The following is a 13,476-nucleotide window of genomic DNA, read 5'->3' as shown; positions in this document are numbered from 1 at the left end:
CCTTCATCAATTATGCAAATGCATGTGATTAGACATAATTCATTCGCAAACTATGCACAATTTCTTAAAATCCACAAATCCAAGCAAAATAGTGAGCAGGGAATCTTGAGATTTATTTTGTTCAATTATTCTTTATTTGTAGTCAAATGCATCAGCCCAGCCAACGCGTTTCGTCCAACATGGACTTTCTCAGGGTTGGAATTATCTTTTAAAGATAGCCACGGCGATTTTTCTATTATAAGATGTAGTATGTGTACGCTGGTAATCATCTTTGCGTCTGTTCAGTCAGAGCTTAAAAGGATTATTGCCTTTGATCCATACTAGCATGTTGTTCGCTCAAGTACACAAGGCGTATGTTTTGTGTACTCAAGCGGACAACATGCTAGTATGGATCAAAGGCAAGAGGGGAAAGAGGCAGGAATTTACCTAGATGGTATGCGCTATAAGTAGCCAATTTACAGGGCCGGACGAAAATACAGGCAGTAGTAACACAGCAGCACCACCAACCTGTCCAGGGGGGCAATGTGTCCAGTATGCGTGAACACAAAAAAATTAAGTAATCAGAGAAAGTCTAGTAATCCACATGGTAACATATACAAAGCAGAGATGCTATCAAATAAATAGAATGATGCCATATAGGCATGAACGGAAGTTATTGACATGACCGTTTTAAAATGCAGGGACATTGCCTGCTGCTACACAAAACACAACATCATCAAGATTTGGAAAAACAAAGGAGTGTGACAGCGTGAGCAGAAACTACACAATCTCTAACATGCCCAGATTCACATACTCCAGCAAGTCTGAAGAAAGACAACATTTTGAGAAGTAGTTCGCCTTTCAAGCCCCTCATATGGGCAAGACTCGGTCAGTGAGCCCTAATTAGTTCATCTGGTATTAAGAAGAGCAACTTTAATTTCAGCTGAACACCCAGAGCCAAAGACATATAAAGTGTTGAGTTTCGAAAACCCAAACCCTGGCTCGATGAAGCAGGGCAAGTGTCATAGTTGGTCTTAAAATAATGGAAATTCAGCCAACGTGGGGTAGTACGTAATTTTAAATGTAGGGTTAACAGTGGGAAGGGAGATTTTACAGAAAATGGCTACAATATCTTTGTGGTATTCATAAACATTTTGCTGGTAGTTTTATGTAAAAACGACTCCTTTTAAGAGAAACAGTAAGTGGCTTACCAGTTTGAGGCAAGAGGCACTCGCAGTTTCAAGGAGATGTGGGGGATGATTTGTTCCCACATGGACAAGTATGGTCCCTAGGTCGAAATGTTAAATATGCATCATTTTACTCCATATGACAACCTCTGTAAATGTTTGAGTCTCATAGATTTCCGGCGATGTATTGTGAATCCCCAGCAAGTGAGACATATACTCCAAGAATAGGAGTAAACCAATGGGAGAGGAGATTCTGACTAGCCATACCTTGTGAACCAATTCCTTGTGAATTTACCACTGCCCCATACACCAGTCACTTAAGAGGAGGAGAGATGTGTGTGACTGATGTGTTTTAAATGTAGGCATCTAAAGAAACTGTGAGACTCAATATAATATACCAAGCATCTCAGAATTTTGGCAAGCATGACAGACAGAATTTGGGCGTGGAGCTCCTCTCTTCACGCTTGGTAACTTAACAGCTATACCATACATTCTCCCAAATGCCATGCCTGAATGGAGTAGGCATCAGGAACTAATAATACACATAATTTTTAAACTTCACTTATGGATGTAGTGTTTATTTTTTATAAAGGAGCTTTGCATAGCGCTATAGTGCCACTATGAGTCACTTCAGAGAACAGCGTTTACAGTGTTCAAAAATGAGGTCACCCATACTCATTATTCGACTAGATGCGTGTCCTATGATCTTTTTCAACCTCTCGTCTCTTAAACGCTGGTCTTTAGTCGAAAAGTGCATACTATGGTATGGTATATTCATTTCCAGGCTCCTCATTGGCTGAAATCTGTGATTCAAAGTGATGGTGTAATGTGCGTGAACTATGGGAAATAATTGATGGAATTTAGGGATTTTCAGAGCCTAGGCTAAAATGATATCTTGCTGTTTAGACTTGAACTTCTTCTACCAACAATTATATTCAGAGGCCATTTGTGGCAATCGAGAATACAATCGTGGCCATTTGTGGGGGTCCTACATTGACCCTGATAATTACAAAATGTCAAGTGAAATATGGATTTAGAAACCATTACTGTTTCTGTAGCAATAGTCCAACGTTAAAAATATATATATATATATATATATATATATATATATATATATATATATATATATATATATATATATATATATATATATATATATATATATATATATATATTTATATTGGGCCTCAATACCTGAAGCAACACCTGGCCTAGTATGCGCTTGTCAGAAATGTAAGATCGCCACAGAGCAAACTCTTACAGACCCCCAGATTCAAGAAAGCTCCCTGGGGCGGAAGAAGTTTTATCCTGGGGACAGTTAAAACATGGAATTCGCTCACGGCTGACATAAAAAAAAAACACTGCTATCCTTTAGAATATCACTAAAAACATGGCTCTTTAGCAACTAAAATGGGTTCCCATTCTCTATCTGGGAACCTACCGGGCCCCTCGGCTCTAGCGCGTAGACGCCCTTGGGCATTTGTGTGCTATATATATATTTTCAAATCAAATGTATAAACTGACACCATATTTTTAGAAGTTGGTTACATTGCAATTAACAAACGTTAATGTTACCCAATGAAACTCTCTCATATTAGAGATCTTCTTGGCATGATGAAAGACCAAGATGGCCGTGCCAGCTTTCAAACCTCTAGCCTGCAAGTTTCACATAAATGTGTTTATGAGTTATGTTCACTTACCGTTCTAAATTTTGGTATCATATTCTAATAAATCAATCACACATTTATAGAGCGCAGCAAATCACCGGTGAGGGTCTCGTGCTGAATTAGATTAATGTACATATAATCCCCAAAGCATCAATTTAAGGATGCATTGAAACCATTTGGCTCATACAGTTGTATCATTCTTCCATCAATAGTAGACAGAGAGACCTTAAGTGGTCCTCAGCTAGCCTAATCCTGTTTATATGAATGTTGGCCCATATTTCTGTCATTTCCACTTCTACTGAGATGTTCAGCGCGTTCACTATTCATTCTGTCTCCTATTCGGATCTCTATATGTAGGAAAGTCTTTAAAAACCCTCTCTTCTGCTCTTTGTAGGAGTGAGTCACAAAGAAATTTGCAAAGTGTGCAAAAAATATATTTGAAAATATATATTCTCATCACCGAATCATAACTGTAGGAAATCTGCATTGTTAAAATGTAATTTCCTCCTACCAAATGAAGTTAGGAGTAAGGGGTTTTCTCGGATGGGAACAAGGAAGAAATCCCCTTAATAATTGGGATGCCAGGGCCAATCTTAAGAGAAAAATGTCTTCCCTGTCCAGAAAAAAGCTTACATATGCTATAGCACATCTGCGTCAACGTTGCATATGCAGAATTTCCCTACCTGTTGGAAAATCTACTTCATACATTTTACATACCGGAGCACTCCAAGAAACCTACCTGTGTTAAAGATTTTCTTGAGTGCATCTGATATTGTTTGTGAATCCCTAAAAAGTCAGAAACCTGCTCCAAATATCGAAATAATGCACATATTTCCAACTTTTAATCCTAGGGCCCGATTTACAGTTTGGTAGACAGATTAAAGGCAGCCAGAGTGGGGAGCAATGTATGCCAGCCACCCTGCCTTTACTCCACCCCACCCACTCTCCCCAGATTTAGAGTTCACCTATGCCCTGCAGTGATGTCTATGGGTTTGTATGAACCACTGCCACGGCGGATCATGCAAAGCCATTCAAACGTTTGGTTTGTGACCTTCTCTGATAATGGATGCGTACACCACATTTTGTCAACTTTTTTCTCTTCCAGAAAAAACAACCAAAGTGGGAGTTTATTTTTGGAAAAGTAAACACTAATAGCCTCAACACCATGGGAGTTTCCCTAAACACCAGAATATTCCTGGCGGTGACAGACAGTAAAAATAAGCTATCCAACTATCCATTCTAAAAAGGGGTGGATGGCAGTGGCCGCTCCTCAGCAAAGGTGGAGGAGTATCACACCACTACTTTTCAGCACTGCAATAAAAGAAAAAGAAAATGATAATAACACAAGGTTATTATCACTTTATTTTTCTGTGCTGAGGCAGTTTTGCGGGGTGATGCGGGGCTAAGCTGGGCAGCGCAGGTGGAGGAGTGGTGGCACTCTGTAAGTGCCCAAGAATGCTTGGCAGGCCATCTTGGGCCGGCCAAACAGTCATGCGCACTTTCCAAGTTCTCAATCCCAGCTGTATTACAACCTAGGTAGAGAATATGGCCAGGCTCCCATTCCCTGTCTGAGCACCGAACTACAGCGTTCAGACCACTTACAATGCTGCATTGCAGCTGTGTGATTGGCTTTAAGGAGCCTGGGTGCTTCCTGCTTCCTGTTTGCACAGAAGCCAGGAAGAGGACGGAGGAGAAGCGGCAGCTGCCCATGCGGCCTGCAGGCCAGCTGGCAAGTAAGTTATCTTTTTTTTAACCCGCCCCATTACAGCTTCTCAGGAGCAGCCGCCACTGATGGATGATCAGAACTTGAATGGCATGTTCTCTCTGGACACTTGAGGATGATTTACACCAACAGGTACATTTTACTCCATCGGCATATACCTGGCAGGCCACCCAACTCAAAATTGTGAGGCAGACAAGACTTTGGCAGACAGTGAACTCCGCTGCTGCTACAATGGAGTACCGTGTCTGCCAAACTCTGAAACAGTCCCCTAGTGTTTTGTGATTCATGTTCTTAATTATCAAAAAAAATTGGGCATCTACATCATATTCCTCCAATCCCTTTCTGTGGCATGATCTAGAACATGTTTTTGAAATTAGTCTAGCCAAAAGCCCGGTCACACATTTCTTCAATGGGCTAGTGTATGCTTATCAAGGATGTATGACGGAATCACACATGCAATTAGCACGCATGCCTGACCATGTCGACAGTACAACACGTGAGTCATTACCACACATGCATTTACCATAAAACTTTTTACAACGTATATGCCTTTACCACACATGCCTTTATCAAGAAAATTTCGTTGGAAAGGCATGGTTGGTAACGGCATATTGCTGGTCAAAATTTGGCATGCATGGTAAAGGCTCATGCTTGGTAATGACATGTGTGTAGTTGCAGAATCAGCCGTCTAGTTTTAAAGTATTTATCCACATGCGATCCGCTCACAGAGGAAAGTAGACATTGTGAACAGACTTGCATCTACTGACGGAATACCAGGGCAGAGATGCCAGAACCGAAGAAAGAGAACCAGAGAGATAGAGAGAATCTTAACCGGGGCAGAGACAGAGAGTATCAAATCGGTCCCAGAACTTGAACAGAGAGGGGTTCCACAAGAGTGGCAGAAAGGTACCAAGGAGCAGAGTTGTGTTGAACGCTGTGTGTTGCCATACATATGCCTTTACTTGGCCCTGAGCTCTAAAACTGCCCCCTGTCACAGTCCCCTGCCCGGCCCTGAACCCTCAAACTGCTGCTTTTCCTGGCCCTGAGTTAAAAACTGCCTCCTGCTGAAGCCCCTTGCCCAGCCTTGAACCCTACAACCACCTCTTTTCCTGAGCTCTAAAACTCTCCCTCCGGCCCTGAATCCTAAACCGTTCATAACACGCATCCTTTACTACAAATATGCCTTTAACATGCAGACCTGATTTCATAGTAAAGGCATGCATGGTAAAGGCATATTCGTGGTAAATGATTCGTGGCAACAAACATGTGTGGTAAAGCCATGTTGTAAAGGATGCGTGGTAATGGTCATGGGTGGTTATGACCATGTTGTAACGGCTGTTTCCCGCTTATCATTGAATGCTTAATTTGGGTAACAGTAATCTTAATCACTTTATAGTCACAGATCTTACTCTATTGGTAGGGGGGCAGATACCTCAGATTTGCCAAGACATCCCAGATTTTGGAGGCCTGTCCCAGCTATTTTCTGTAGACCAGATATATTTTATGATGTTTTTTAACCCCTCCCCTGCTGATGACGGAACCGCTCCGTCATCAGCCGCAGTGGCGCTGTGCTGATGACGGAGCGGTTCTGTCATGGCCCTCCCGCCGCTCATGCGCGGCGCGAATTCCGCGCCTGCACTGAGCGTTCTATTGAGCGGGCGGGGCCATGACGGAACCGCTCCGTGATAAGCACAGCGCAACCGACGCTGGTGACGGAGCGGTTCCGTCACCAGCATGCGTCCGCCGCATTTCCGCCCCGCCCTCTTAGCACTGCGGCAGAATAGCCGCCGCAGTGAAAGGGTTAAGAGATCTATAAGTCGGCCGCTGCACTGGAATTAAAAAGTGATTTTTCCTCTGTCCTCACTCTTTCTCTTGAACAATATGGCACTACAAGGCAAGAATCTCAAGAAAAGAGCTGAAAGGTGACCTCATCCGAACTCACCAGTGCCTTGTGAAACCAAGCAGTCTTCTCTACTACCTGACCCTTCTGCTTTAACACTGCCTTTCCTGTCCCCTGCCACCTTTCACCCAATACCGTGCTTGCTCTCTGCCCCTTCTCCTCACACACATCTGCACCCTGCCTTGTCTGCTCATATACTGACCTCCCTTCTCTTCTGTTCATACTGTGCCCCAGCTCGCCCTGTCTTTCCTCCTCACACACTGCCCAGTCTTCACTGGCTTCTCTGCACCCTGCTGCTTCAGATATCACACTCTCCTCTGCTCCTGTCCCACAGCATGCACTCTCCCACTTCCTTACTCTTCCACTTATGCTCACCCACTGCCCTCTCTGCTCAGTACCCCCTGTGCATGTGCACTGCCCTCTGTACCCCTTGTCCGTTCTGCTCTCACACTGCCCTCTCTGCACAGCCGCTGTCCAAATACAGCTGTTTGAGCTCCCTGTTCCTCTTCTCATACTCTTCTCCCTGCTGTCTGCATCCTATGCAGACCGACAGCCTTCTATGCTCACAGTGCCCCTCTCCCCCCCGGGTCAATCGGCGGATACGCGGCCTACACCTCTCTGATTCCTGGCACTTCAGCCTGCACTCTGCCCAGTAAACGTGGGGAACCTCAGGTGAAATATTGCTGGGGTCTAAGCGCCGGTGCCCCACAGACCTTGTTGCCGATCTGCAGACAAGCGGAGAATTTTTTTTTTAACGTGATGCCTGGAGCCAGGGCTGAACTTTGCTCAGATTTCGCCCTGGGTAACAAAGTTTGGCACCCTTCATAATCCTCTTCCCTCTCCTCTCACTTGGACTTGCTAAGCGCTATGCATGAAAGGAAATATAGTTGAGAGAGAAGGGGCGGGGTCGCTGTGTTGTGACAGAGAATAAGGGAAGATTTACTTTCTTCAACCTCCGCTACAAATGAAATAATATGGTTGCCGCCTGGCTTTTTTTTTTACAAGCATGACCTTTATTTTATAGCCGCCTCGCACACAAATTCGAAAACTCACCTAAAGCCAGTATTTTTTCCCCTTTAACACTACATACTTCAAACAGGAAAAATAAAAAAAATACTTTAAAAATGCTCTAGAACTGGATTAACGATCCCTGACTGCTAAGTAAACAAAAAGAGAAAAGGCATGTTTCAAATGAATACATATGATTTTATATGGCGTTCTGTGTAAGAACAAATGGCTACTGTTTTTCTTTTGAAAATGTGGCAACCTGAGCAATTGACCCTATGTCTTTCCTCCTCTTCGCCTCGATCCTTTTCTGATGTCAGGGGTTGGGTCATTTGGTGGGTGCTCATAGGTCAGGTCATGCTGTTCACCTCGACACAGTGACCAGACCTGAACACCTCCTCCGCTCACTTGACATTGCTCTGCCGCACACAAGCTCCAATGGCGCTAAACAGATAGTGGGAGCCCTGAGGAGAGGTGGGGGAAGGAAGATGGAGACAAGAATAGGTTTGCCACAAGGCCGATTTTTTTTTTTACTGGGGTGAGCAATATTTTTATTTCCTGGCAGTACAAAAATTAAGAAAAATCACCTTAATCCAATATTTTCCCTCTTATCATCGCACACTTAAAGCAGCAAAAGAGAACTAATTTAAAAATATGTTCTAATACTCTCTTATTGGTCAGTGACTGATAGTTAAATTAAACAATGGCAGAAACCCTGTGTTGAAAGTGAACACGGCGGATTTTATATAAAGTCCTCTTAAGTATCAGGCACTGGCCCTTCCAGAAACTTAAAACTTGAGCAAACGACCAGAATTTTTCTCTGGGAAATGTGGCATCCCTAGGCAAGGAAAGGAAAAAGTGTAGGAAGGAAATGAGGGGCTGTAGTGAAAGATCGGGTGCCGGCAGCCCGAAATTGGGAGGGGGGTGGGAGTGTTTAAAAGTAGTTTGCTAATAACGCACAGAGGCTAGACTCAATGGTCTTGGGCCCAACGTAGTCAAAAGTCGCCCCCACCTGGAGCAGAAGAGCAGGTTTGTGTTTTCCTTCGGTATTACCAGTGCTTAATTTGAGCCGGTGGTTTCTGGTGCTCACACCAGCACCTAATGTCTACAACGCTTGTGACAGTGTGCCACAAGGTGGCGATGTCTGGCTAAATGTAGAGATGATCACAATAACAGTTAATTATCATTTCATTATTCATTAAAAAGGACTATTACCTTCCATCTCCCATGTCACACTTACCTGATACAAAAGCAGCTCCAAGGGAAAGGGCCAACAGAGCCCAGAGGACAGACCCGTGCCTCACCATGCTGCGTCACTCCGTTCCTACAAACACCTCTGGTCGGAAGCGGCGATGCTGGCGTCTGTAAGAGCCCAGGACAATGAAACGAGGTGCGTGAGTCCTGACACTGCAACTCGGTGTGAGGGGTGGGGGTGTGGGTCGAATTCAAAGGCTGTGGCATCGCTGAAACCAGCGGGGGTTCCTGGGGTCACGACATCCCGCGCAGACATTCGCCGTCCTTGCCCTGTATCCGTTGGCGCGAGATTGATACTTCTCTGTGAAACCAGCTGTGGTTTCTTCGGTGCTAGTACAGGTGCAGCGCGGTTTAGATAGGATTACATAGATTGCACCAGTGCAGATAACTCTGCCGAATTATTTGCACTGGCCAGCCAGTGTAAGAACACATTTTGCATCAACTGTCAGGTGCAAAATGTTGGTTTTTTGAAAGGTCAGTAAATGGCAATGTTTTGGTACTGACTGCAAAATGACATTGCAAAATTGCCCAGCACCTGTACGTTATATATGCATTCTAGACTCTAACGGCCATACGTCTAGCGAGCAGAGAGAAATACAACAACGTGCATCGCATTCTAAACGCTCGAAACGCTATGTCTACTCAGAGTAATGCCCCACGTGTGGCCTCATCTCAAAACATGGTGCACTATGACGTCAACTCAGAGAGCCCCAAAGATGGCACCGAATTCTGTTGCAAGTCTTAAAAAAGCACTGACCATTTTCCATAGGAACTATAGGAAGAGAGTCTTGGGGCAAGATTTAGACGCGTCCAGATGGTCATGGATGAAAATAGAACTTTCAATAACAGCAATAAAAAGAACTGCCTACTACAAACCTTAAACTGATGCCTAGTTACGTTTTTGAGATGACTGTTCTACTGTTAGAGAGAAGCGTTAATAAACAGGGAGTTTGATCCAATATGCTTTGTTGCGATTGTCTGACATATGAAGGACACTTGATACGTACCTCTGATTAGCCCTCATCAAGACTCAAGGAGGCAGCGTCCTATCAGCCCTTCGGCCCAGCTGCTTTATTTCAGGCAGGTGATTTTGGGGACATTGGGGCTTCTGGTTAATGCCAGTTATCGGCTGAATTTTCAGCAACTGAAGCAAATACATCGATTCACTAAAAATACCTGGGGCAGGTGAAGTGACATGACAAGGCTTTTGACCGCCATATGACATGACAGGAAATGACATCATTTGACCTTTGACACTGACAACATCACCAGAAGTGATACCCCTGATCTCGAACCTTTGTTGGCATTACTGAAGTTAACAAGCATTTGCAATGCAATAGGTCTCGCATTTACGAGAGTTTGAGCTATTGGCATTGTAAATGACAATGCTTTTTATTTATGTGTTGTTGTTGGGTGAGGCCTGGTTAAGCCAGAATCCACAGGAGCAAAGACAAATACCCCTAACTTCAAAAAAACAGCACCCAGAATTCTAGATGTAACACGTTCTTAGTGACTGTTCTCTAAAAGTATGGGGGAATTAAAACCAAGGAGTGTCCACCACTCTCCCCATACGTGGTTGAATGTACTGGTGGGATTGGTCAGTCAGGAGCAGCAGGTGCTGAAAAACACAGCAATATAGTAACACTAACACACACTATTCCTCTATAACACACTTTATCCTGTTATACATTGACATGTGTTCAGTTATCTTCATCACTTACCCCAAGTCTTTCCAGGATAAAGAATATAGGTAGCCACTGAAGCAGGTCTTCGAGCTGAAGATTTCAATAGCCAGCACGATAGGAGATTATCAAAAATTGGGCACTCACACACCATTCACACCGGATGAAATATAAGTGGAATGGGACAACAGAAAAGAAAGGTTTCACAAAAGGAGTGACTGCAGTGAAAACCTTCTTTAGGGTAAACGTAAGGATTTAGATGTGTCTTGTGGCTGGGAAATGCAGCGACTTCAAGACAAGGGAAAGGATTTGAGGAGTTCCGACCGGCTCCCAAGGACCTATGAGAGTGGAGCAGACACACACTCAAGAGGTGTGCCGTCCGGCTCCGAAGGGGGTAAACAGAGCAGAACTGCAACACACTAGAGGAGGGACACGAGGAATGTTGTCCTGCTCTGGGGGGATATAGAGCGGAACAAACAAACACTCGTGAAAGATAAGGCGAAGTCGTAGCGTCTTAGACTACGATGCGGGAATATAAAGCCACACACTGGAAAGTACCGAGGCTTCAAAATAAGGGATACAAATGCAAGGAATGCGAGGCAGCAATTGAGTAACACTGCAACCAAATACCAGACATCAAGGCGGGAAAGCCTCCAAGCCCAGAAATCGTCTGATCAGGAACGCGCGGTGAAGCTCAGAAGCGGAGACGCTGAGACGCCACACAGGAACAAGGCGGCAACAAAGCAACGGCTTACGTGAGAGGCGTCCCTTTACGGGGCTTAGGGAGCGCCTCCAAATAGCATACCCCCCAGTGAAGTCCAGCCCTGAACACATGTCAATGTCTTCGACAATGACCCCGATCCCTAACAGTTGTTTTTAAAACAGATAACTAAAAGGCATTGTCATTTACAAGAGCAGAAACAGCGCCCGCAGTATGCTATTGACACTATCAGATGCACAGTAGTGACAGCATCAGATGGAGAGCCGCTTGTAGTTGGAGTCCGCCGACCTTGCCGGGCGACACATCGAGGAGTGCCGGGGCTGGGCCGCTGTTAAGACACACATCGGAGCCCCGTAGAGGAGACAAACGATCAAGGAACCACAAGACCCAGAATCACGCCCGCCCAAAACTACACTTCCCAGAAGGCATAGCGCGGTGAACACACGAGGAGGGCGTCACCATAAAAACCACCAGGAAGCCAGCAGTCGGCGTCGGATATTTTGAATCATAGACCCGAGTCCGTTTTGCCGAAGCTTCAAGGAAGGTGATCTCCGTGTTGCATGTGAGAGTGGTGGAAGCGCAGGACGCAAGAGCTGAAAGGCGTAAAGACACAAACCGGACCCTGCATTTCACGGGCGTTTGTGACCCGTCCACTACCTTTGCCTGTCCCCGCTCGAGGGTTCTCGAGCGCTTGGGACTCCGTCCCTTCCCAGACATTGGTCAGTCCCAGCTCGAGGGTTATCGAGCGCTTAGGGCTCCGGTCCTTTACAGTCATTTGCCAGTCCCCGCTCGATGGTTATCGAGCGCTTGGGACTCCGTCCCTTTACAGATATTTGCCAGTCCCCGCTCGAGGGTTATCGAGCGTTTGGGACTCCGTCCTTACACTGACTTTTGCCTGTCCCCGCTCGAGGGTTATCGAGTGCGTGGGACTTTGTACCCTTCTTGAACTCAGCCAGTCCCCGCTCGAGGGTTATCGAGTGTGAGGAAATAGACTGGAATTCCGTTCGTTGTTGTATTTGTTTGCCCTCCGTTGGAGCGTCTCAGGACTGACACGAGTGCGGAGGACGACTTTATCTCGCCAACCAGCTTATTCAATAATCGAGTGGCATTGTCGGCCATTAATTAGCACGGTGTCCTCTGTTGGTGGATGCTAGGACGGGCATCCGTGCAGAGGAAGGTTGGAACATCTACCGTAGCCCTACACTGTATAGCATAGTATACAGTTTCATCTGGCAGGAGCAAGCAGAAATAAAGAGCTGGTTTTATCATCAAGACACGTCTGTTACATCTTCTTGAGGTTCAAACAGCGGTGTTCTAGGGTGGTGTCAGAGTTACCCGATCCTGAGGAATCCAGGATTACAGCCGCGGCCCCCCAAGGGTGAGAGCTCCAATGCGGTGCAGCTGTGCACCGATACCCTGCGCCCTCTGTATTGCTGCCCACGGCCCTCATATTACTGGTGGCAACTGGTAACTCCTCCCCCCTCCAACCTGGGGGAGACATCGTGGATCTGGCCCATTCTGCTGCACCCCTCTCCAAGATCCCTTGAGGTGGCCAGCCGCAACCTCATGTTATCTCCAGAAGAGGCGCCTGGACGACTGCGTTTGCGGCGCTGCCGCTGCTTTTGCATACGGCCTGGGATCCCCCGGGCGTTGCGCTCTGTTGGGGCCGGCCTGTGTGACCATCCGGAAGCCATTGATCAGGTTGGTTCCCGCTCGGACAGACCTTCTCCGGTACGGTGACAACACATCCCTGGGCACGTATACGGCCATGCTGCACCAGTACATTCTTCTTACACAGCCGAAATACTCTTGCACTCCTCCACGATGGGCAGAGACAAATCCAGCGCAGCTGGCCCCAAGCAGGGCACCCTGGACCAGTATACTGTGCCCACTGGGGCTCCATGGGAGGTGAAGGGGGGCTCCATACCCGACAATGCGGCCCTCTTGGCAGCGATAAACAGTGCTAGAAACATGTAAGACGTTAAGATCGGTGCAGTGGGGTCGGAGGTGTCATTTCTGCGCCAGGATCTCCGCAAGGCTGTTGATCGTATCATGTAAGCGGAGACCAGGGTTTCAACCATAGAAGATACAGTTTCCACCCTCCAGAAAAAGGTTAATAAAAACCGCCATGTCGCAGGAGCTGGCCTCTAGGGTGGAGGATGTTGAGGGCAGAGCGCGACACAACAACCTGCACTTTGTGGGCCTGCCGGAGGGGTGCGAGGGCACATTCATGACCAGCTTCATCACTGGGTGGCTCACGGACCTCATGCCAAGAGATCTCCTGTCCTCGACCTTTGTGGTGGAGCGTGCTCACCGGTCCCTGACTCAGAAGCCTCCCCCGGGAGAGACTCCCAGACC

General features: G+C 46.2%; 1 protein-coding gene across 2 annotated transcripts in view; it reads right to left on the bottom strand.

Annotated features, from left to right (window-relative positions):
• The window catches only part of JCHAIN (joining chain of multimeric IgA and IgM), an 80,993-nt gene extending 71,971 nt beyond the window's left edge, over nt 1-9,022 (bottom strand). For both annotated transcript variants that reach the window (XR_015309344.1, XM_086961774.1), the window contains exon 1: nt 8,702-9,022. Coding sequence is in view for 1 of the 2 variants with exons in the window: in XM_086961774.1 (XP_086817900.1) it covers nt 8,702-8,768 (67 nt within the window). In the remaining variant the exon portion in view is untranslated. The remainder of the gene's footprint in view (nt 1-8,701) is intronic.
• Nucleotides 9,023-13,476: the final 4,454 nt, after the last annotated feature.

Source organism: Lissotriton vulgaris, chromosome 3_1 (genome assembly GCF_964263255.1).
Source record: "Lissotriton vulgaris chromosome 3_1, aLisVul1.2, whole genome shotgun sequence".
NCBI lineage: Eukaryota > Metazoa > Chordata > Amphibia > Caudata > Salamandridae > Lissotriton > Lissotriton vulgaris.
The sequence above is the reverse complement of the archived record's forward strand: the minus strand, read 5'-3'. Positions and strand labels throughout refer to the sequence as shown.